Consider the following 24586-nt stretch of genomic DNA (forward strand, 5'->3'; position numbering starts at 1 on the left):
GGACACTCATTGCTGTTTTACATGGGACATAGAGGAAGACATTCTCCCCTGCTTCTTCTAGTAGAGGTATTTCCAGTTTACACTGGAGCATGTGTTTTCGAACTTTTGAGCCTGATTCAATAGGAATGTGATAGCTTTGGTTAAAGAACTTACACCAGCCAGTAATAATGCAGCTGCCTGTTGGCCCCATGAACCCAATCCAACGTCATGACAGCACTTGGAGCTGTTCTGAAGTTTTTGAAAAATCCTAACTCTCTCCACCTCTGATGTTACAAGGGTGTAGCACCAGAGAGAGAAGGGTTCTCAGTTTCATCTAGATTTGTATTGACGTGATCTTGCCATTCCCTCAGACAATGAAATGTTTGTCTTTGGTAAAATGCTAAGAGCAAGTAACTGGAGCTAACAAGGACTTCTGGGACTAGACTCACTCTTGAGATTAAGAACTTTCCTAGCTGCTCACTGGTCCTCTCCTCAATCCTCCACAGCCCAGTGCCTCCCTTGGGAGGGACTCAGCTAAACACAAAGGCCTACTTAAAACTTGTTGAAACTCTAGTGCCTTGGGATATATGCATTCAGCATCTTAGAAAGAAACTTCATTGTCTTGAGAAGAGGGAAGCAAGGGATGTGAGCAAGGCCACAGGGAAAAAACTGGAGAAACTGAAAGACAGAGGCAAATTCAAGCTATTTTTAATCTCAATGACTGAACACTGACATGCTACAATTAGTTACTGATCTGCCCCAATTAGAGGTCAAAATAGTCTGCTTATTAGCACAACAATAATTGCCTTGTTTCAGAGCATATTTGCTGTAAGACCTGTTATTTCCAGGGCTGACTCACATGTCTCTCTGATGACAGAGAAAGACAGTTCTGCGAGGACTTCAGCAAATAGGCTGTCAGAAAGGCATTTGCAAAGGAGGGTCTTCAAGGTCATACAATCACAGAATATCCTGAGTTTGAAGTCATTCACAAGGATCGTCGAGTACAACTCCTGACCCTGCACAGGATAGCCTCAAGAATCATACCATGTGTCTGAGTGTTGTTCAAACAACTCTTGAGCTCAGACAGCCTTGGTGCTTTGACCACTGCCCTGGGGAGCATGTTCCAGTGCTCGACCACCCTCTGGATGAAGAATCTTTTTTTAATATCCAACCTAAACCTCCCCTGACACAGCTTCACGCCATTCCCTCGGTTCTGTCACTGGTCACCAGAGAGAAGAATTTAGTGCTGCTCCTCCAGTGCCCCTCACGAAGAAGCTGCAGACCACAATGAGGTCTTCCCTGAGTTTCTTCCAGGCTGAAAAGACCAAGTGACCTCAGTCATTCCTCATATGGATTCCCCTCTACATGTGTCACCATTCTCATGTCCCTCCTTTGCCGTGTCTCCAATAGCTTTAGATCCTTCTTATATTGTGGCACCCAAAACTGCTCCAATACTCCAGGTGAGACCACCCCAACGCAGAGCAGAGCGGGACAATCCCCTCCCTTGACCATCCAGCAATGCATGGCCTGATGCCCCCTGGACACAGTTGGGCCTCCTGGCTGCCAGGGCACTGCTGACTCATATTCAACTTGCCATTAGCCGGGACCTCCCTTTCCACTGTGCTGCTTTCCAACACCTCGTTCCCCAGCCTGTCCGTACATCCTGATCCTAACCCTAACTCTAACCCTAATCCTAACCCTAACCCATCCCAGGTGTAGAATTGATGCCCTGTTGAACTCCACATCGTTGGTGATTGCTCCTCTCTCTGTTTTGTCCAGGTCTCTCTGCAGGGCCTCTCTGCCTTCTGGGGAGAGAGTTAACAGCTCCTCCCAATTTAGTATCATCTGCAAACCTACTTAGAATCCTTTTGACTCCTGTGTCCAAGTTGTTTATGAAGATGTTGAAGAGCACTGGACCTAAAATGGAATCCTGCAGAACCCCACTTATGACCAGTCGCCAGCCTGTTATAACCCCATTTACTCTTTGTGCCTGACTCATGAGCCAATTGCTCACACATCACATGATATGTTCATCCAGCTGTGGTCTGGACAGTTTGTCCTGAAGGATCCTGTGAGAGACAGTGTCAAAAGCTTGGGCGAAATGCAAAAAGATTACATCAGCCGGTTTCCCTTCATCAACTAGATGGGTTACCTTGCTGTGAAGGAACATTAAGTTTGACAAGTGGGACTTTCCCCACATGAATCTTTGCTGACTGTGACTGATTACTTTCAGGTGTTTTTTAATAACTCCCAGAAAAACCTTCTCCATAATTTTTTCAGTATCTTATGAAGATTTTGAATTTCAAAGTCCTTAAAAATGTGTAAGTTTCTTCATAGCACTGTCTTTCGTGTCAGGACAGGTCCAGTAAGAGTCAATGGGGCTTTGACACATTAAAAATCTTATTGTGTGCAGTAACACTACAAATGTTTGTAGTAGTTTTACCAGCTAAAGATTGGTCCCAGAATAATGCTTATGAGTTGTTTCTAAGTTAAACAGAGTTTTAGTTTGTATTATTAGCTGGGGGTTTCTTTATATGAAAGGAACCCTTTTCCTCCTGTTTAATGCATATGTCTGTAGGAAGATTCATGGTTGAAAATTTATTTTGATTAAGCTGAAGTTGCAGTATTTTGTAAATGTGCATGGTGCAAGAAAGAAATTTAATCAGCTGGGATTTCTGTGGGGGAAGTATCTACAAGTACAGGATTCAGAGCACATGAATGAACAGATTAGAGAAACTAGTGACACCCTTTCTGGCAACCGTCATTGGTTGCCTCATCAGAGGCCTTTACCCAGAATTCTTGAGGAAGAAGCATCCAGGTCCCTGGCTGTAAGGTGTGCCTGGTGTTTCTCACTGAGGCTGGGACTGATGTTACCTTTGTGTGAAGGGAAAGGTCATTACCCTTCGAGCCTGCGCAGTGGATTTTTTAGGTGAGACACAGCGTGCGCTGAACTGAGCCCACCCTTTAATACTAAGGTTCATCTGCCGAGGCCGAGCGAAGCTTGGACGGTGGCAGCGAGGTGCCCAGGACGTAGGTTTGTTTAGAGTGACCTTCTCTTAGGTGGATGGCCTTACAGGGCGGACGAGCTCCATCTGCCCGGAGGCGTTCCCTGACCGGGAATCGAACCCGGGCCATGGCGGGGAGAACGCCTCATCCCAACCACTAGACCACCAGGGTCACCCTTTGTGTGAAGGATGTGTGTTTGAACTGATGTGTTGAGTAATCAGACGAAGGAGCTGTGGAAAGAGATTAACAGACTACACTGTGAGGCAGGAGGAACAGAAGAGGAACAGGAATAATGTAGAAATGGCCATCTGAACTACTCATGCTGGACGGCCTTTACAATTACTGGGGGGAAGAAGTACAACTACTGTGCAATTCAACATCCTAAAAAATCTAATCAGACTAAACATCTGAAACAATTCAATAAACTATCGCTCTAATTCAATTGCTCTAAAATTGCCTATTGCTCTCCACTGACTGTTTAAGAAGTCTAGGACGATTGTTTCAGTTGTCTAAATCTTGCATTTCTAAAGCTACTTACATGACTCTTTTTCTCCTGAAATCCCATATTTTAATAATAATTGGAGTACTGATACTAGGAAGCAAGTCCATGAATACCCTTCTATCTCTTTACCTTACCATAGGGTCTAAAAAAGTCTAAAATAGCACCAAAAACCCAAGTGTAAGGTCCACTGCTATGTGGAAACTGTGAGTTCCATAGATTTTCTTTAACAATTAAACCCCTAGAAGTCTAAGAGGTCTACAGTTTCAAACGTATTTCTTCATAGGAGTAACATACATGATACATGTGATGACAAATCATGTCATTGTCCGGTGGAGGGCTTCAAAGATGATGAAGGGACCGGAGCATCTCTCTACGGCTGAGGGAGTTGGGTCTGGTCAGCCTCAAGAAGACTGAGAGGGGATCTCCTCTATGTATATAAGTATCTTCAGGGAGGGTGTCAGAGGATGGACCAGGCTCTGCTCAGTGGTGCCCTGCAATAGGACAAGGAGTAACAGGCAGAAACTGATGCATTGAATCCACCTGAATGTGAATATTCCACCTGAAAATGAGGAAGAACTTCCTAGGATGCATATTAATAGAAATGTCCCTTCAGGCTATCAAGTCAAGCCTGGAGAAGGAGATCTCAAGCTTTAAGGGTGTGGTTTGTCTTTATCTCATGATGTTTTGGGCACATAAACACTAATCCTTTGGAATGTAACCTGACTTCAGATACAGACGTCTATTTGCAGGTGTGTACAAGCCGCTGGATGTCTGAATTCCCAACAGAGTCAAAATGAATCAATCCATGAGTGGAACCTGGTGACCAAATCTACTGCAAAAGTGTATCTGGCATCTATAGTCCATAGTGACAGCTTAGACACCAACTTGAAGTGTAGATATTTGGATATTCTAATGACTAAATAAAAATGTTCAGTGTAATTTTACATGTCCAGATATTGCATCTGCTCTACAAATGCCATTCCAAAACAATATGAGCCTTTTATAATGATATAACTCCCAGAAATGTCATATCTAATCTATTAGGAATCCATGCTTACAATCACTTGATAGATATTGAACCATCATTCATAGACTATAAGTCCAAGATTAAATCAATTGTTCCTGAAGAACAGAATTTCTAAATTTATTTTAAAATCTCTATCTATCCAACCTTTAATGACTACCACTAAATCACTCCTATTTACCTTTGGTATAGTGAAAGTAAAGATACAATTAAAACAACAGTCCACCCTCTCCATTATAAAAAAAATTAGACACTGAGAAATCTGTCTATAATTGCAAATATCACGCCCTTGGATGAACTGGAGAGCTACAGAAGAATCTTTTTTAAGTGACCCAAGAGTATGGATGAAGAACTGCAAGTATCTCAAGGGGAACTTCAGCAGCTTCAAATACTTCATCACTTTTAAGATACTTCTATTTTTTTTTAAATTTTGCCTTTCATAAGCAATCTTCACAAAACATTCACAGAACAAAGACTGAGGAGCACCAGATACACATCTTGAAAAAGGGTCACAAAATCATTTAAAGCCTGGATAGTAGAAGTGTATCCTTTAAAAGAAAGAAGCCACTGGTGAAGCAAGCTGGTGGATTTCTTAGTCTGTAGTAAGTTTTGCTTTCCATTCATCTCAGGACTTTTGGCAACACAGTAATGGAATATGTGGGGAAAAAAGAATCTGGTGCCTGCAAATGACCTCCAGCAGCTATGGGAGCAACTATGAGAGCTGTTTGGTGTTTTGGTGAGGCAACTAACTTGCCTTCTCTTCAAATATATGGAAGACAGCTTCCTTTCTTCTTGCTGTTATGAATTGTGTTCATTTGGCTTCTCTAATTTGTGGATTTTTGTATTCAGTGTGGAATTCATTTACCTTCACCAGGCATATTTGAACAGGACTCCAGGTTCAATTTATGATAAGAATCCACTGCTTATAAAAAACACTACCTGGGTACATTTTACACAGTTTAGAATTTCCTTGCTATCTTCTGACCATCACTGCAGAACGGTTTGGGTCTCCTATAGATCCTGAGTCATATCTGAAAAATGCCTTTGATTACTTAAGGTATATGAGAAGAAATGGAAAGCTCATCCTTAAGCCAGTGAATCTCACCTCTATAGTCTCCAAATTCATAGTTGCAGAAGATCATTCATCTTCTAAAAGAGATACTTATGAAATGTAGAAATATTTCTTTCTGGAGGAAGTTATTTGCCTCCATTTCCAATGAAATATTAGATTTATTCTCCCAGACTTCAATGAGTGACCTTTATATCCTTAAATTAGACCACGCAAATCCTACCTTTTCAGTCATGGAGTGCAAAGCTTTCTAGTTAATATGTAATATATAATAATATGTCCTAATAACATATCCTAATAGTCTATAATAGAAATATTAAAGGCAAAAACCATATATGAAATAACGGGTTTTGATACAAATTCTATACAAACCAGTCTGCTCTTCATATATAAAAAGATTTAGCCAAGACTTGGTATAAAATATTTATAACAATGACTCTAAAATTAAAGAAAGGTCTTTGAGGCAGATATGCAATTTTGCACACCTTTTTTTTCCGATAACAGTCTCAGAACTCATAACCAGTGCTCAGTAATTTCCTGGGCTCTGTATTATAACTTGAATTATATCTTCTTTTCCCAAAGAAATTTACTAAACATTTTTAGGAAATAAATGTAAATTCATGAAAATTTATTGTTCTCAGCTCTTTCAGTAAAATCAGAATCCTGAACATTACTCTTTTGTTCAAAAAGTCAGAAACAGGTAAAACACAATTTTCTGCAGATAGCAAGGAAAAGAAAAAGAAAAAAAGTTTATTTATTTAAGAATTTCTTCAGTATGTGGAAGAAGTTTCCTTTCAAAATCCTAACATAGTATCTAACACTCTTTCTTACAGTTCAACATCTCCACTCTTTCTTTCCTCCCCATAAGCTGAAGTGTTCTTGGGAATTATCTGGAAATTCCTTTTACTGAACAAGAATTTACAGTGAAAAATACCACTACAACCATCTGAAACAATGCAAATATTCTGTTGCATTTCCACACTAAATTAATATTTCTCCATTTTTTTCTCAGGGCTCTTTTCACCTCCTCATTCCTCAAACTATAAATAGTAGGATTCAGTAAAGGAGTCACCACAGAATAAGAAAGTGAGAGGAATTTATCAGCAGATGCAGAATAGGTGTATTTTGGCCGCAAATACGTGGAGCTTGCGGTACCATAAAAAAGAATCACAACTAAAAGATGTGAGGAGCAAGTAGAAAATGCTTTCTGCTGGCTTTCAGCTGATGACATCAGAAGAATTGTGGAAATTATGCGACTATATGAATAAATGATCAACAAGAAGGGACACAAAATAGCAAAGACAGCCACCACAATGACTTGAATTTCACTTGGGAAAGTGTTACCACAAAGCAGGTCCAAGAGGGGTTGAATCTCACAGAAAAAGTGATTGATGGCAAAACCACAGAAGGGTAAGTTGAATGTTATGATGGTGTGTACCAAGCCTACAGCAGCTCCACAAATGTAAGTTCCAGCAACCAGACTTTTGCAGACTCTACTGTTCATGACAATAGTGTAATGCAAGGGGCAACATATTGCCACGTAACGGTCCAGTGACATGGCAGCCAAGAGGAAACATTCAGCAACTCCAAAGAAAAGGAAGAAAAACATTTGCATTGCACATCTTGCCTTGGAGATACCTATTGTTCCCACCATCAGATTCTCAAGAATATTTGGTATTATGACTGACAAATAGCAGATATCCAAACAGGACAGCTGAGTGAGGAAGAAATACATGGGGGAATGAAGGGTGTTATCACCATTCATTGTCAAAGCTATCACTGTGTTAGCCATCAAGGTGAGAATATAAAGAGATAATAAAACTACAAAGAGCAAAGGATGCAAATGAGAGATTTCAGAAAAACCCAGGAGTCTGAATTCACTCACTTCACTGAAGTTCCCAAGAATCATCCCTCTCTGGTACCTAGTAGAACTATTCTCTCTTCTCTTTTGCACTCAGTAGTTGATGACGTAGTAAACAGACAGGCAAATTGGCAATCCAAATACCACTGCCTGACTGAATAGGCAAAAGGACGAGTAGAATTTAGAAATTATCAAGATTTTGAAAAGGTCTTCTGAAGAGATTAAGTGGTCTTATGCAAATGTTTTTGTCTCTATTTTTGACTGAGGCTTCTTTTCATAGCACTGCCTTCAAAGTTTGCGTATTTACTGGTGTCTTCAATGCTCAGCTACAGTTTTTACCCTGCAGAACAAGGGGGGAAAAAAAAGCAAATATTTTTTATGGACTAATCCGTTCAAGTTCCAACAGCATCAGTAGCAACATTTGAATATAACAAAGATAATTTTACTGTTATTTAAGTGATCTACTCTGGGGATGCATGCAAGGTCCATTGGTCCAAAGCATCTTGTGACTGTACTCATGGCTAGGCTATACAGCATGAAAAGGGTTAAAGGGCCCTTACAAGAGACAGGCTTTGCATGCACAAGGATTTACTTGTGGCATACACAGCTTACGGCAGTCATGTATTCTGAAGTTACCTTGTGGGGAGCGTGGTGGAAAAGAGGAAGAAAAAAGTCCTAAATCATGAGGTCTCCAGAAAAACATTCTACTCTGAGCATTCTGCAGTGAATAAGGAGAGGTGTTTTTCCCCAGCACTATATCCTATATATATATATTTATGAAGTCCACTGAGACTTGCTAATGCTGATTACAGCAATAAAGCATAGTTGTTACTCACAGGTTGGTTACTAACTATGGTGTATGTATATTAGTTGATTCACAGACACTCTTTTTGGTCTCTCCAGTTTTAGATAATTTGGAATACACTTCTATATAAACCTAGATGTTCTCATGCAACATCAAGAGTTGTCTTTGACTTTGAAACAATTACTATTACTTCATAATTATCACCAAATTAGTGAGACAGTAGTCACGTAACCTTGTCATATTTATGCTTTCTCAACAAAATTTGAAGGTGAAGCAGAGGTACAGTCCACATTCATATGGGACTGTAAATCCTGCTGAGATAGGAATGGAAGGCTGCAAGTTACAAGTGATCACAAATCACTTCAATAAAACTGTCAACTTTGTAAAGGTCTTGGCCAGAGTCAGTCATCTAGAGTACCTTTATAGCCTCTGGGGAGAGAGATCCTCTTAATCTTTACAGTATATCAGAATCAGGCGAAACAAGCCATAGAAGTGCCTGTTTTTCTCCATTGACTATAAAAGATATTCAGACCCCCAAACCAAGAATGCAGACACAGAATTATCATCAACTTTGTCATCTAAACCTAGAGGACCTGCACCTTAGGACAACTTTGTGGGTATCTGCAGGGAGATGATAAATTGCAAAGCAACATATGAAGACCATGAGTGCACAAAAAGGCCTTAACGACCCTGCCCTATGGTCTCCAGCCATACTCTCTGTCCACAGACCCATGATCTTCATTTAAAATCACTTCAGCTTATATTGACCCTGAGCAGGAGACCATTATGTGTTTAGGAGTAGTGATGCATGTAGCAGTTCACCTGAAAAGGCCTAAGCTTTGCTGTGCTGAACATCCAGGATGACCCTCAGGTCTGGGCTGTGCTCATCTCTTGGTCACAGGTTAAACTCAGCAGCTCATGGTAAGCAGGCAGCTTCCCCTCTTACTGGTGACACCACTACCTGCGTGGCCTGGCCTGTGTCCAGAAGTGAAACAAGTTCTCATGAGAACAACCTTTAAGAATAAAGTTGTTTCATTATGATGGAATTATATAATAGATTGAATGATCAAATGGGAGAGCTACCTCTATGGACAGGATCTATGCAGCACACCGTGGGAAAATTCATTCCCTTCTGCATGAGAGCAGGGTTTCCAGGACTGTAAGGGACAAGATTTGTTCGTTACTCATCTTGATTTTTATTATATCTTATTAAATTTTTTTTTTTTATTTAGCCATTTGTTGTGGTCTTATGATGTGGTTTCTTATTTAGATCCATTAGCAACCCTGCATTGGCTATCTCAGCACAATGTCCCTTTAAATGCCAAAGAGACAATGTCCATCTTCCATAGTCAGAGGTAAAGCAGTGTGCACTTAGCCTGTTAACTGGCAGGATGTCATTTCAATCAGCCATTATCATTGAAACAGGCTCCAGTTAAACTTGGATCAGAGTAAATCTGCATCGAGATTTGACTATCCCCAGGTCTGACTCTGACAGACACGTGCTGTAGCTTTTCAGATAAGTCACATGATGGAGAACAGCTCCCCCTGTTCCTCCTGGCCCCTTCCCAGCCCCCTGATCAGAACAGGGCCCAGGTGATGAACTTAGATTTTTTTTAATAGATGTTGTGTATTTGAATGAGTACAGAAAAGTTCCACTCGTAATGTTCAGAAATTTTTGACCAAAGTTCAGCCAGTTAGAGAAATCTGGGGTTTATATTTGATTAAAAGCGGAATTACTGACGGATATCCACACTGACAGCGTCGATATCTCATTCAAACTGATCCTATTTCACCTGGCCTTAGAACTGTCTTCGTCCACTCTTGTCTTTAGTCATTGATTATAGAGTGACCTCTGCATTATAATCATCTTCTGTAAGCAACAAAGGGAAAGTGATTTTTCAGGGAAGAACCACCTAATGTGATGCAGGTGTCTTCTGGACATAGTAAGTGACAACTAGAAAGTGCTATATCTTTGTTTAATTAAACAGAAGCATAGCATGATTCACCTAAATAAAGACAGAAATATCCATAGAGGACAGAAATATCCAGAGAGGAAAATTTCTGAGAAATCTGAAGGATCTATCTGAGTTGGCATGATGTGTTCTCTCAGGGGACACCTTTCCCATACCATTAATTAAAGAGTATAAAACCAGAGTTAGACATGAGCAATGCATAAGTTCTTTCCTCCTGCAAAACCTTTAAAGCTTTTTTCCTGTGCTTGGTCTATGTGGTTTGTTTCCATACCAATTTTTTATCCCTTAATTTAGGCAGGATCAGGCCTAATGCCATGAATGGTAAAAAAATAACAGATTAAAATAGATATGCAAGTGTTCCATAGGTTTTTCTTTAGTTTGTTCCAGGACCTAACAGGAAAAGCAGAGAGAGGGCTCTGTCACACCTAAACAACGAGAAAAAAATAACTGACTCCTACAATTGCTAACAGTCAATATCCAAAAGATTATTTTTCGGTGGGGACATAGACAGATAGAAATACTTAAGGTTTGTAGTGTGGCTTTTCCAAAAATATTAACCACAGCCTTCTCCTATTGGCAGGTGAGCTACTTTATTTCATTCATTCTTCTGTCTCTTCTTCCCCATCTTATTGTTCTCTGCCACCTACACAGGACTTGTCTTTAAGGGAGACTTATCTGCCTATGAAGTGAATGGTTTATTGGAATAGAAGATCAATTACAAGAAATGTTTAATTCTTGAAAAAAGCTGTTCCTCCTGAAGAATGCCTGGAACAAATGCAATTTTCTGGGGTGCAATCCACATTATTTAGTAGTTTTGTGTGGTACTGTGCAGAGTATACAGGATTTTCTGTGTTCAGTAGGTAATTCTTTCCTGGAATGAACCCCACTCACAGAATGATAGCAAGAGGGACTCATTGCCAAGCACCCATTCTGTCAACAAATCCATAATTTCTGGGTTTTAATGACCAACCTTCTTTGCTTGGCAAAGGGTTTATAGTTGCAGATCTCTACTGGATAATGGGACAAAAGTCCACTTCAAAAAGTGGGGCAGTACAGTATAATCCTCATCCCAAAAGGTAGGAAGAGTGAAGTATTCTACTATCATAACAAAGAGGTATCTTCCTTTTCATTGACTAGAAGTGAAGGACACTCGGTTGGGAAAGCTGTTCTTATTTATTAAAAGCTGTGTGAAGGAAACCACCTTGCTTTTCTCCACTAAACAGTCCTTAGCACTAAAAATACCTAAACACAACACTTCCTTTTCTGGGATCTTGTCCTATTGGAAAGTAACATCTATAAAGATTCAATTTAATATTTTGTATTTCTTTAGATTAACTAGAAAATGGACATGTAATGACTTCTGCAGTTAAAAGACACCTGAGGGACATGGACAGCAGTAATCACATTGTGGTGACCTATCTCCAATTTTTACCCTTCTCCAGCATCCCAGAGATCCAAGGCTCTCTCTTTTGTCTGTTACTGTCCATGTACCTCAGTACTTTGGTGGGAAACATCGTCATCATCACAATCACTATGGTAGATGCTGCCCTTCACTCTCCCACGTATTTTTTCCTTAAGAACTTTTCCTTCCTGGAGGTTAGCTATGCCACATCCACCATCCCCAAGACGCTAGTGAACTTTCTCACAAAGAGGAAGAACATATCTTTTGGGGCTGTGCCACACAGATGTATGCTTTCTCCCTCCTCGGGATGACAGAATGCTGTTTGCTGGCTGCCGTGGCCTGTGACTGCTACGTGGCCGTGTGCCAGCCTCTGCACTACACGGCCACGATGAGATGGAACACGTGCTTCTTGCTTTCAGCTGTGCCTTGGCTTACCGGGCTCTTGGTGGCCTTAGTGCAGACAACTTTCGTCTTTACCCTTCCATGCTGTGGTCCCAATGGGATCAATCACTTCTTCTGTGACCTGCTGCCTCTGCTTAAGTTGGCTTGCGTGGCCACCTGTAAAAATGAAATCACCACCTACGTAATAGCTGTCCTTTTCATCATGGTCCTCTTCTTATTCATAGTTGTGTCATATATCCAGATTCTCCACACCATCTTCAAGATACCATCAGTGAAGGGCAAGGGAAAAGCATTCTCTACCTGCTTTTCTCACCTAGTCGTGGTCACTCTGTTTTACGGACCTGGCATTGTGACCTACTTGAGACTCAAAGCTTTTATTCAAGCAGCAGTAGCAAATTGTTTTCTCTTTCTTACACACTGTTGTCTCCAATGATGAACCCCTTGATTTACAGCTTGAGGAACAAAGAGGTGAAACAAGCCTATTAAAAGTCAAAAATAGAAATATGTAATATGTTTATGAATTATATTAAATGTAGTAGTAGCTTTGATATTGTGTGTACTGCTGGAAGGACAATATGATTTGCCAGCACTTACCCAAAAATTAATCTCTACCTTCCAGCTTTGAGTCAATCCTCCAGGTAATTCAGCCTTTAAAAAAAAAGGTTGTTTCTCTTCAGATTCTTTCTTATATCATTTTAAGATAGGTTTGGCATCCAGCTCGCGTGAATCACCTGCTACTGTATCCTCTATGTCCTGTCCATCAATACAGAAATAGTTCTTTGCTTTGCAGATGTATTTACCTGTGATAAGATGAAATTCACTATATTCTCTGAATATCGTGAAAACATTTCTGTGTAGCTTTTCTAAAAACACACTAGGATGAGTGCAAGAAATTATCAGAGAAGGGGACAATGGACCTAATGAGAAGTACTACGCAAATATTTAAGACATTAATCTTCTGGTGAGTTCTGATGAAGAGATTTCCCAGATGAGCTCTTCAACTCTATTTTGTGAAGAAAGTTTATTTGAAAGTTTGAAGGGGTAAGGTTTCTCTTTGCTTCAAATACACAGTTTATCTGTTCTAAACCAGATTTCTGCCATAGAAAGAGGCAACCTATCACTTAGACATCTTCATTGCTGTATGTTTGTTTTTGAAGTCAAAACAATGAATTTATACCAACATATGTATATCTTAGGCTTCTGAATTGAAAACAGAAAACAATGTCTCTTTTTGTGTAAAAAAAAAGGTTGACTGTGGAATGACAGGAACTACTTGAGTGTCAAGGAAATGGATGGTCATAGGGAAGCTGATTTGAGACATGAAAGTTTTAAAAGTGAGGCTAAAACTTTAACTTTTTTTCCTTTTTTTTCCTTCTGGTTTTACTATGTACTCACTTGGAGGATTCATGGGATCCTAGTTTACCTCTTCACTCTTCCCTTTTTCTTTGCTAAGCTAAGACAGTGGATGTGGAATTAGTCATTCAAATGGGAGAAGCATGCAAGGGTGTTTTGCACCAGGAATTGCTAGTTCATTTTGATCCCAATAAGACAGACACAAAGGTTGTGTCAAGGATACAGATTTGTGTCAAGGATCATTTCAAGTGATTTAGTAGAGTTTACACCATAAAGAAGAGGATAATAAAGATAAAATTGCATCACTTCAGATTCTGGGAACCTGTACACTGGGACGCTAGGAGGTATTGAAAAACACCTGAAGGACAATGCAGTCATCAGTCACAGCCAGCATGGAGTCATGCTTGTCAAATCTTCTGACCTTTTAGGACAAGGTAACCCACCTAGTTGACCAAGGGAAGCCAGCTGATGTAATCTTTTTGGATTTCACTAAAGCTTTTGATACGGTTTCTCACAGGATCTTTCCGGGCAAAATGTCCAGCCGACAGCTGGATAAACACATCATATGATAAGTAAGCAATTGGCTCATGGGTGAAGCACAGAGGGTAATAGTGAACGGGGTGACATCAGACTGGTGACCTACCCATAGTGGAGTTCCACAGGGCTCCATCTTAGGCCCAGTGCTGTTCAACACTGTCCTCGTTAGAACAGCTAGGACCAGTTCATCACTGTGTGGGTGTAACATCCACTGTGTATTCTACACCCTCCATGTAATTTCCCAGAAACTGTTAACAATAGACCATTTGCAGCAGCTGCCCAGAGCACACCTGACTCCTCAGGCTATAGTTATGGGTGATGTTAACTCCCCTCCAGGGAGTCATTAGCACCTCCACACCCAGCCGGAGGGGTCATGTCTGCTAACGGGCCACCAAGGAGTCCAAAAATATCTCACCCACTGTGGAACTCCCCACCCTGGGGGAAGTACTGGGCATTCCTGCCTGAACTTGAGTGCATATAATATTGGGGTCTTGGGACTTCTGGTACCATTCGTTGGATCCAAAGGAGGACCAGAACCTCGACCAGACTGCAACCACCACTCTCGACCGGACTGTGATCACCACTATCGACCAGACTGCGGTCACCACCCTTGACCGGACTGTGACCAGCACTCTCACCAACAGGTTTTTCCCTCTCCTTTTACTTTGGACTCAGGGGGGCCCAACGAACACCGCTCCGTTCGTGCCCCAGGGTGCTGGGGGGTTTGTAGGTTAAAACCAATTGTTCATCTGTATAATTGTATTTATTGTATTATTTTTATTAAATTGTTATTCTGACATAATCTCTTTTGAGTTGAGTTCATTTCCCTTGCCAGTTTACCTTTAAACCAGCACAAACACCTTCATAAACTTGGATGCAGGACTGGAAGGGATACTAAGTAAGTTTGCAGATGATACAAAATTGGAAGGAGCTGTTGACTCCCTCTAAGGCAGAAAGGCCCTGCAGAGAGATCTTGGCAAATGAGAGGGCTGGGACTTCACTTGAGGACTTCACAAACCCTATGATGTTTAACAGCAAGTGATCGATTCTGCAGCAGGGATGGGGCAACCCAGGATGCACAGAGAGACTGGGGAATGAGAAAGCAGTGCTGCAGAAAGGGACCTGAGGGTCCTGGTTGATGGCAAGTTCAATACGAGCCAACAGTGCTGTGGCAGCCAGGAGGGCCAACCGTGTGTCCTGGGGGGCATCAGGCCAGGTATCACTGGCTGGTCCAGGGAGGGGATTGTCCCACTCTGCTCTGACCTGGGATGGCCTCACCTGCAATATTGGGGCAGTTTTGGGCACCACAATAAAAAAAAGACATCAAGCCATTTGACAGCATCCAAAGGAGGGCATCGAGGATGGGGAAGGGCCTTGAGGGGAAGCCATGTGAGGAGCAGCTGAGGGCACTTGGTCTGTTCAGCTGGAGAAGAGGAGACTGAGGGGAGATGTCATTGCAGTCACAACTTCCTCGGGAGGGGAAGAGGAGGGCTAGACACTGATCTCTTCTCTGTGAGGACTAGTAACGGGAGCCTAGGGAATGGCCTGAAGTTTGTCAGGGAAAGTTTAGATTGGATACCAGAAAGAGGTTCTTCACCCAGAGGGTGGTTGGATGCTGGAATAGGCTCCTCAGGGCAGTGGTCACAGCCCAAAGCCTGAGAGAGCTCAAGAAGCATTTAGATGATACTCTCAGACACATGGTCCAACTCTTCAGGATGGTCCTGTGCATGGCCAGGAGCTGGACTCAATCAATAGTTCTTGTGGGTCCCTTCCAACTCAGCATATTCTGTGATTCTGTGATAAAATCTCCCTGACCCTTTTCCTTTCAAACCTGCAAAACACACCTTTCTCAGTCTTCCCTTGTACATTTTGTGCACCAGCTCCTCACCATCTTTATGGCCTTCCTCTGCACTCACTCAAGTATAGGAGTATCTTCTTTGTTCTAGGGAGCAGAAAAACAGGACCCCATGCTTCAGATGAGATCTCAGAAGTATTGAATAAAAGGAAAGAATCCCTTCACTTGTCATGGTGGCATCACTGCTGCTAGCATGGCCCAGGATACAGCTGCCCTTTTCTGCAAAGGCATTTTGCTCATTCATATTCACTTTGTCCACTTGGATGCCCCCAGATGTTTTTCTGCAAAATTCTCCCCTAACCAGTGAGACCTTAGCCTGTTCCATTGCTATTCTATTTGTGGCTATCTTCATTACGCAACCTTAATGAGGAAAACACTCTTTTGGGTCTTGGTGGGGACAGCATGGGCTGTTGGATTCACAAATTCATCCAGGTTGTATTTGTTGTTCATCTTCCCTTCTGTGGCCCAAATGAACTCAACAATTTCTTTTGTGATGTTACACAAGTGATTAAGTTAGAATGTACCAACACTTACATATTGGAGTTTATTATGTTTGTCAACAATGACCTAGTCATCTTTATATGTTTCATTTTTCTGCTGATTTGCTACAATGTCCTACTAATCTGCCTGAAAACACTCGATCTCCAGAGGGGAGAGCAAAGCAGCAACTACCTGCGCTACCCACATCATTATTGTCTTTGTTATGCTTGTACTAGCTACATATATATTTACTGCTGGCCTTTCTACACGTTGCCTCTGGGCAAAGTAGTGGCTGTGTTCCACACCATGGTTTTTCCCCTTATCACCCCCATGATCTACACCCTGAGGAACAGGGAGATGTTCAGTGCCATGAAATGTTTGTTGGTGCACTACTTTCTGGAGAGAAGGAAACAGAAAGGAAATGCATTCATAAAGCACAGAATTACAGTATTCTTTTGTTTTGGAACAGTTTACAGGAGAGATTCATAGGTCTTATCAATGGCCCAGAATATTAGAGATATTTCTTATAGATAAATATTGAATGTCATTGCCTTGCTTTGTCAGGTCTAAATATTTCCAGTGCAGTGAGTATCATCAGATTTTTATAAATAAATAGACATAAATATCTGGGGTGTAAAATAAGTTACTGCAGTACAGTAGGTAGGCAGCCTGTTTGTTCCTTTCTACTAGTGGATAACCAAATCAACATCAGAGCAAATAAGAACCAGGAAACCTTTTTCTTCCAAGTCCTGGGCATTAGTATAAAATGGGAAATCTAATTCTTGTCCCATGTAGTGAGAAAGTTAGGTTTGATTCTTCAGTAGAAATTTCCTTATGTCATGGTTTGAGATAGCCCCAAAATCCAATTCCCTAGTTCCATCCCCCCTCCCACATCTCAACCTAATGTGAGATGGGTTTTTCCAGACAAAACACACCAGACACAAAGTGGGGGGAAGGGAATATATTACAATGACTGTACAAATAAATACCATATCACATTATACACATGATCACAAACTATCTCTACCATGACATATAGTATTTACAATGGACCAGATCTCTTCTCCCCTCCAAATAAAAGTCCAGGAGGGAAAGAAGGACAGATCCCTTCCAGTCCTTAAGCAGTAGCTCCTCTTCTGTCCTCCATGCAGCAGTAACTGGGTTGTTGTGGCTGGGATCTCTGTTCAACATACACAAGGGGGTCTCCAAGCCCCTCGGCTCTCCTTCGGTCCAAGCGAAGGCCTCACCTGTGGACTGCCAGCAGGGACAAGACTCGCATCACCACAGGCATATCACGAAATGCCGGGGCATCTTTGTGAAAGTCCCTTCCTCAGGGGATTCAAATTCCCGTTTGCAGAGCTCCGTGCTCTGTCTCTCAGGCTGCCACCGTGGCAGCAGTGCAAGGGGGGGGAGCCAAGGTCAACTCCCCCCGCATTCCATCTGGCCGTCCCGGTCCAGCTCCGGGACGCTTTGAGCTTCTCAGCTCCTCTCTCTCTCCGGTGCCGCATGTCTAAAACTCTTCTCCTAAATAGGAGTCCATCTACTCCTCCTTTCTCGGAGGTCTCAAAGGAGTTTGAGGGGCTGGTACAGTCTTACCCCAAACTCTGTCTCTCAGCTCCTGGCTCTCTCCCGGCTCTGTCTTCCAGGAGTCTTCTCTGCAGTGCTGCATGTTTCTTCTGCTGCTCGTTCAGTTCAGGTCGTTATCTCTGGCTCTCTGTCACCGTTTCTCTGGTCAGTGCCTGCTGCTGTTCTGCACCCATGGAGAAAACATTCTCCCGGCATAACTACAGGCACCTAGCCCAGCTTTATGCTGTTCCAGGTCCCTGCAGCCCCCCAGCCAGGGGCTGGGAGGGGGCCAGAGGCCCCAAGGGGCTTAGAGCCCCTTCCTCGTGGCTCTACAACATGGCCACCTCTTCAACAACCAAAACTACAACTCATCTCTTCCGGTCAGTTTGTGAGATGTTGACATTTCTGCAGGAGCGCCCATTGGGTAGAATTTCAAAACTTCCAGAGGTTTCCACCCCTTGGGGTCTACCACTTTTCAGCCTCTGGGGAAAATCAAAGTCCAAACCACTACACCTTATAATAAACTTACTAACGATAAAGTAAGGACAGGCAGCAGATTTTAAAGATCTTTGAAAATCATATCTTGACTAATACCTGAATTGCACTCTTGGGACATGAGTGGAAAAGAGACAAGGAAAGGAAAATGGATCTGCCTGAGGCCACAGTCCCATGGAGAGCTCAGCCCTGCACTTGGCCACTAGAGCTGTTCCACAGCTCGTGGGCACCCCCAGAGTGGCAGCAGAGCCTCTCTGCTCTCCATAGCAGGGCCTGCCCTGGACACAAAGGTGTAAGGCCAGGGATGGGGAGGCCCAGGATGAGGGACTATGGGGATCCTGTTTCTCCAGTGAATGGGGCCTTCCATGAGGGCAGCACGCACCAGAGTGGTGCCCGAGCTGAGCGCAGCACTGGGCTGCATCCGGACCTTCAACCTGCCCAGGGAGTCCTGGAGCCCCAGGATGGAATGTTGCCAGTAGAAGGCATAGCCCATTCCTGGGGAGCTTTGTCAGCGAACAATTATATTGAAGCAATTCTATTAAAGCTAGCAAAACAGTTATTAAGAGATTAGATCTTATTAGAGATCGATGTTACTCACTCCTACCAACAACCGTGGGCAAATCTATTTTGCTCAGCCTTGAGGAGTGACCTTGAGGGGCTTCCCCACTCAAAGGAAGGATCTTCAAACACCTTAGGGAGGTATGCTAGAAGTCCTTGGTATGCAAAAGTGGGACTGGACTTTTATTGTATAAAGTGATTGACTATCAGTCATATACATCTTTAGATTATGTGTTTTCAGGCTTACTCAGTAATTTTACTTAACTTTCCTAATTAATTTTTTTAAGTACTCTTATTTTCCACCCTGTGATACCCCACTATAGCCAGCATTTAGTAAGGTTTTATCATAAGCTTCTATAGTGGGAATGCAGCTCGGGAAAATTACTGAAACTTTGAGTTTTGTTAAAAAAACTATAATCAACCTTGATATGCTTCAATGATCTCAGACCTGGGGAAGAGAGATAGTGCTGAAATGGGACACAAGAAATACAGAATTTATGTACCAAAAGGACATAAATTTTGCAGAACCCTGAGACAAAGAAGGAACTAACAAAGACAATTTGGCAATTGTACTGAAACCCTGTCTATCTGGGAGAAATAATGAAAGCACCTAAAACATGGACTAATAGCATGAGAAGCAAGAAATCAATAACTAAGATAGAATACTAATTAATGAACTGAATGATGCCATTTATAGCCCATGAACATTAATTTCTTTGTTTGATAAAATGTGTAAATTGTGAAAAGTTTTGAACTTGCACGCGCATCTTTAGAGGAGTGATCCCCCACGAAATAAAGTATTACCTGCTTCCTAGTATTAAAAATAGTATTTGAGAGTTTGATTTATCCTGCCTGACATTTTGGGCTCCAGTAGTGGGTCTGGTAGTTTGGCCAAGCTGGTCTCAGCATTCTTCAACACTAAAAACAGCAGACCCTCCTTGCTCACTCCTATCAGTGATCAGCAGACCATCCTTGCTCAAGCCATCACTGACAAGTCATAAACAAGACACAGCTGGAGCTGCTATATCCCTGCTTAGGCAGAGCATCCAGCTCCAGCTGGCACAGCTTCCCTGAGCAACACTTGACTGGCACTCTGTCACTTTACCCTAGAAAAGCCCTGTTCCCAGATTTTAATGGGAGGGACTTCTAACAGCTCCGTCTTGGAGTGTGTGTGGGGATTCCTCCCTTGGGTGGGGACAGCCATCAAGGTTACTCCTTGAGCCTGAGAGAAAGCGATTTGCCCATGGCCCTTGGCAGGGGTACCATCAATCTCTACTTAATATTTGTTTTCTTAGCTTTAATATAATTGCTTCAACACTGCTTCCAAATACTGCACTATGTTTCCAGCTATAATTATCTACAACATGGAATAAATAATTCTGATTACAGTATTTTAGTATTTATTATTTTATTATTTTAATAACATTTATTATAACATTACTATCTATTGCTGAATATATATAACATGTAACAATGTATAATAAAGTATTACTTCTCTATATATTTCCATATTATATTTCTATATATATTTCTATATTTCTATATTATATTTCTGTATATATTTCTATATTTCTATATATATTTCTATATATATTCTATATTTCTATATATATTTCTCTATATATATATTCTATATTTCTATATATATTTCTATATTTCTAATAATATTTCTATATTATTGTAACTATCATCTACTTAGCTAAATCATTCACTCAGGTCTGAGAAGGCGTGTCGAAAACAAGGATGCCTTGGCTAATAAACGCAGTGCTAGTCTTCCGTTCTGCTTGAGCCAGGGCCATAATCCAACGCCATCATTGCCAGAGTGCCCTGAATGCTTGTCTGACGTGAATCTCTGGGGCGTGGAAACCCTCCTCTTCTTCTCTGAAGGGCGGTAGTCTGTGTGCTGCCCAAACTGGCTGTGGCAATCACAGCCCCGCCATGTTGATCTTCTCTGCTCTCTCTGCCTCTGTCGGGTTTGCTCCCGAGCAGCCCGGAGCATGAGAGCCTGCTTGGAGCTGGCTTTGGAGGGCCCTGGAACTGCAGTATTCACTAAGACTTGGTCACAACGTGGAGGACTTGTTCTCTCCCTCTTTCTCTTCCGCAGTGAGCGGTCACAGTCTGTGTACTGCACAAACCGGCTGCCAAGGTTGTAAGTTCCCCGCACAGATCTGCTTGGCTCCCTCTGCCTCAGCAAGGTTTGCTCCTGAGCAGCCCTGGGAGCGGGAGCCCACCGGCAGATCCTCTTGGAAGGCCTTGCAGCTGTGCTATCCCTAGGACCACGGTCACGACTTGGAGGACCAGTTCTTCTCTCTGAAGCGTCCTCATAGTCTGTGGTGTCCCCAGACCAGCTGCGGAGATCCCTGCCCCACAGAGGGAATCTGCTCCGGGACCGCTCCCTGCCAGTGTCCTTCATGCCCTGCAAAGAGAGCTGTGGAGAGTTCCTGCCCTTTTCTCCTGAAAGGATCAGAGCAGTGGGGAACCCCTACAAGTTCTGGGACAGGACAGTTTGGGGCCTCCAAAAGGCTCTTTTGGAGGGCTACTAAGACCAAAAGGCCAGAGGCGCACAAAAGGGATGGATCCAGGTGGGATGCTTTGAGAGGGAACAGCGTTGTGGCTGTGAAGAAAGGTGCGGTGTGTGAGGGGCAAAAGAGAAATGCTGAGATCCCAGAAAGAAATCCACTATTCCTCTGATGCCCTGACCCATGACCCCAACGTTACCTTAGTCCTACCAGTCAGAGCCTGTGGTCCAACAGAGCCCGCCTGCTTGCTGCTGGCCACACACTGACTGAGGAAGGAAGGGGCATGTGATGGTGCCAGTGAGGAAGAAGGCCTTTCTCCAATTCTCAGATCGGAGCATCTGGAGAAAAACAAAAGAGTGATCTCAGTTTAGAGCTGTTGTTGCAACCTCCTCTGGGGTTCAGTCATTTTCTCAGAGAGGCTTCTATGACAGAGAGAAGACTTAACCAAGGACACTAATGGGAAACTCAGCTAGGGTCTTCCCACCAAGTTTGCCTCTGTCCCAACAAAAACCTCATCTCTATACCTCCCACAGCCTCCATTTCCTAAATTCACAGACTTGTTTGGGTTGCAAGGGACCTTTAACTTTATCTTGTTCCACCCCGCTGTGGTGGGCAGGAACACCCTCCACTATTCCAAGGTTTCTCCAAGCCCTGTCCAACCTGGCCTTGAACACTTCCAGGGATGGGGCCCCCACAGATGCTGTGGCAACCTGTGCCAGTGTCTCAGCACCCTTACAGCAAAGAATTCCTTCCCAATATCTAAGGTAAACCTGCCCTCTGTTAGCTGAAAACTGATAGCCTTCATCCTGTCACTACATTCCCTGACAAATGGTGCCTCCCCATCTTTCCTGGAGGTCCTCTTTAAGTCCTCTTATCTACAAGAGTCAACATCAGAGACCAGGCAAGTAGCAGATTCCATCCGGGCCGCAGCCTGAAGCCCAGTAAAGGACAGACACGGAGTAGTTCAGATTTGACAGCACTGAATGATGCAGGTAGTAATTTCATTTGATGAGAAAAACACTCCGGAAGGTGAGAAGCACAACTGCAAATGAGGCAAAGGAAATGTATTCTGAACATATTTGAATCCTGGTTATTACCTGGCATAGAACAGCAGGTAGGCTTGCTGCCTGAGAACTGTGTCAATGGAACACAGCTGCACAGATTCATCGTCCATCCGGTACCACAATCCATTGCTGGCCTGTAAAAAAAAGGCAAGGATCTCTCCATGGTTTCTCTCCAAAAACACAGGTAGGAAACTGCCAAACCGAGAGCATGTCAAAACAAATGCAGTCCAGCCACTAAGGAGGCCTTCTGCCCCAAAACTTTGGCTGTCAGTAACACTGACAGGAAAGTTTATCTTCCCCAGCACACATTTTTCCCCATTGGGAAGGAAGTTGCTCTGTTACCTTTGTGTAGCAGAAATAGTGTCCTCCATGACAGCTGACACCACTGTGCACCAGGACAGCATATAAGGAGTAGAGGAGTGCTTCTCCATCTGCCTGAGACATGTATGGGCGAAGATCCAAGTACTCCGGATACCCTACAACCTATGGAGAGACCAAGAGGGCTCAGAAATGACCCTGGTCTGTGACATGAAATAGCCTACCAAGTGCAGGGGCCAGTCCAGGGGTATCAATACATCTCTGGGGCTCATGAGCACTTGGTTTTCCATAAAGCAACATAACATCGTTTGGGTGGCAGGAAACCCTTCTCAGTCAAAGCAGCCCTATCAGAGCACAGTGCTTGCCTGTCTTCCCACAGGAACTTTCCACTCCCCAGAAGGGACCCCAAAAAACCCAACACAAGCAGCTTGTGACAAGCATACTGCTTTAGGAAATCTGCTTCTTGAAGAGAAAGCTGCACACCAATAGTGTACACACCTTGCTGATCTTGCCACCAGTGAAGCAGTCAAACCTCTTCAGACACACAGTGAGAACCTTGGGTGCACAGTGGACAGTGAACCTCTTAGTGGCGGCAACATTCTTCTCACACCTTGAAACCAAGCACAGAGCACAGCGCTGAAATGCACCCTATCTTCCACCAAGGCAGTCAGACAACCTTTCTTGTCTCCTGCATCCTTATGCTATTTTAAGGCAATTCGGTGCCATATTTCAAACAAACAAACAAACAAACAAACAAAGAAAAAACCCCAACCCCCCTCCCCAAAAAACCTGACAAACAAAACTGTGTCTCATCAGTGTGCAGTAAACTTCCAGGAGAAGATGACTTCTGCTCAATGACTTGTAGCCCCCTCACACAGAGTCTCGTGTTAATATGTTGTTAGTAATCATCTTACTTGCTACATTTAAAGCAGTTTTCCCCATCCAGGTGCTCCGGTGTTACAAAGTCCTCCAGAGCTGCAGTGAGGGATGAGGCTGCCTGGAGAATTGAGAAATCGGTGCACTGAGCTACAGCAAATGCCCTGGCCCAAACATTTTCCAGGAGCTGACAAGAAAACCCCTGTAGCTGATGCTGAGGAGACCCACCATGAATCTGCAAGCTGTATCCAGAAGGAGCCAGAAAGAGAGTGTGGTGCTGAACATTTCCCCTGTCCCAGAGGTTCTCAGGGGCAATCAAGAGCTCCCTCTCTCTATCACCTGCCATTGAGCTACTGATGTTATGTAGGGTCATCAGTAGTGAAAACAATCCAACCCATCAGCCTGGAAGCCAGACAGGTGTTGAAGGAGGGCAAAGGAAAGAAGGATGAGGCTATGTCAAGGGTGCAGAGCGCAGAATGGCTGCTTGTCCAGCTTCAAGCCAGCACCTACAGAGAGACCAGTGCCATGGCCTCTGCAGGAGGACAACATCCGTTCCCCTTCCCATCCACGACCAAGACCTCTTGTGTTCACAGTATATGCTTTCAGGACAAATGTGTGGACTCTGAAAAGCCTTGCCATGTCTTGAAGCACAACTGCAAAACCTCTTACTTTGATATCCAAGGGGACATCCAGGAAGGCCTCATAGGAATCAGAAATGGCTTTGCAGCTGAAGCAGATGACTGGAAGGAAAAATCAAAATGCCGAGCAATGGTGAGCTGAACGATGGTACTGCTTTGTGCTCATTGTACCTGTCCTGCTAGTCCCAGGGCCAGCTGTTGGGCACAGGCAGACAGAAGGGCACAGGCAGTGCCAAGGAGAGCAGCTGTTGTAGAAACATACCTCTGGATCTCAGAAAGCCTCCAAATATTTGATGGACAATGG

General features: G+C 43.1%; 2 protein-coding genes and 1 pseudogene across 2 annotated transcripts; 2 read left to right on the forward strand and 1 right to left on the reverse strand.

Annotated features, from left to right (window-relative positions):
- LOC135404804 (zinc finger protein 850-like) overlaps positions 1 to 24586 on the forward strand; it is a 133009-nt pseudogene that overhangs the window by 40033 nt on the left and 68390 nt on the right.
- On the reverse strand, positions 3889 to 7489 carry LOC135406229 (olfactory receptor 10C1-like). Its single transcript, XM_064640671.1, has 2 exons — positions 6563 to 7489; positions 3889 to 3978 (listed from the first exon to the last, which is right to left on the reverse strand). Exons 1-2 carry the CDS (start codon positions 7487 to 7489, stop codon positions 3889 to 3891), a joined length of 1017 nt encoding a protein of 338 aa, XP_064496741.1.
- LOC135404444 (olfactory receptor 10A4-like) lies at positions 11563 to 12509 on the forward strand. The gene is given in 3 exon segments (XM_064639196.1): positions 11563 to 11885; positions 11888 to 12385; positions 12388 to 12509. Coding segments are annotated over 3 exon segments (933 nt in total). The 5' UTR covers positions 11563 to 11572.

Source organism: Pseudopipra pipra, chromosome W, assembly GCF_036250125.1.
Source record: "Pseudopipra pipra isolate bDixPip1 chromosome W, bDixPip1.hap1, whole genome shotgun sequence".
Taxonomy (NCBI): Eukaryota; Metazoa; Chordata; class Aves; order Passeriformes; family Pipridae; genus Pseudopipra; species Pseudopipra pipra.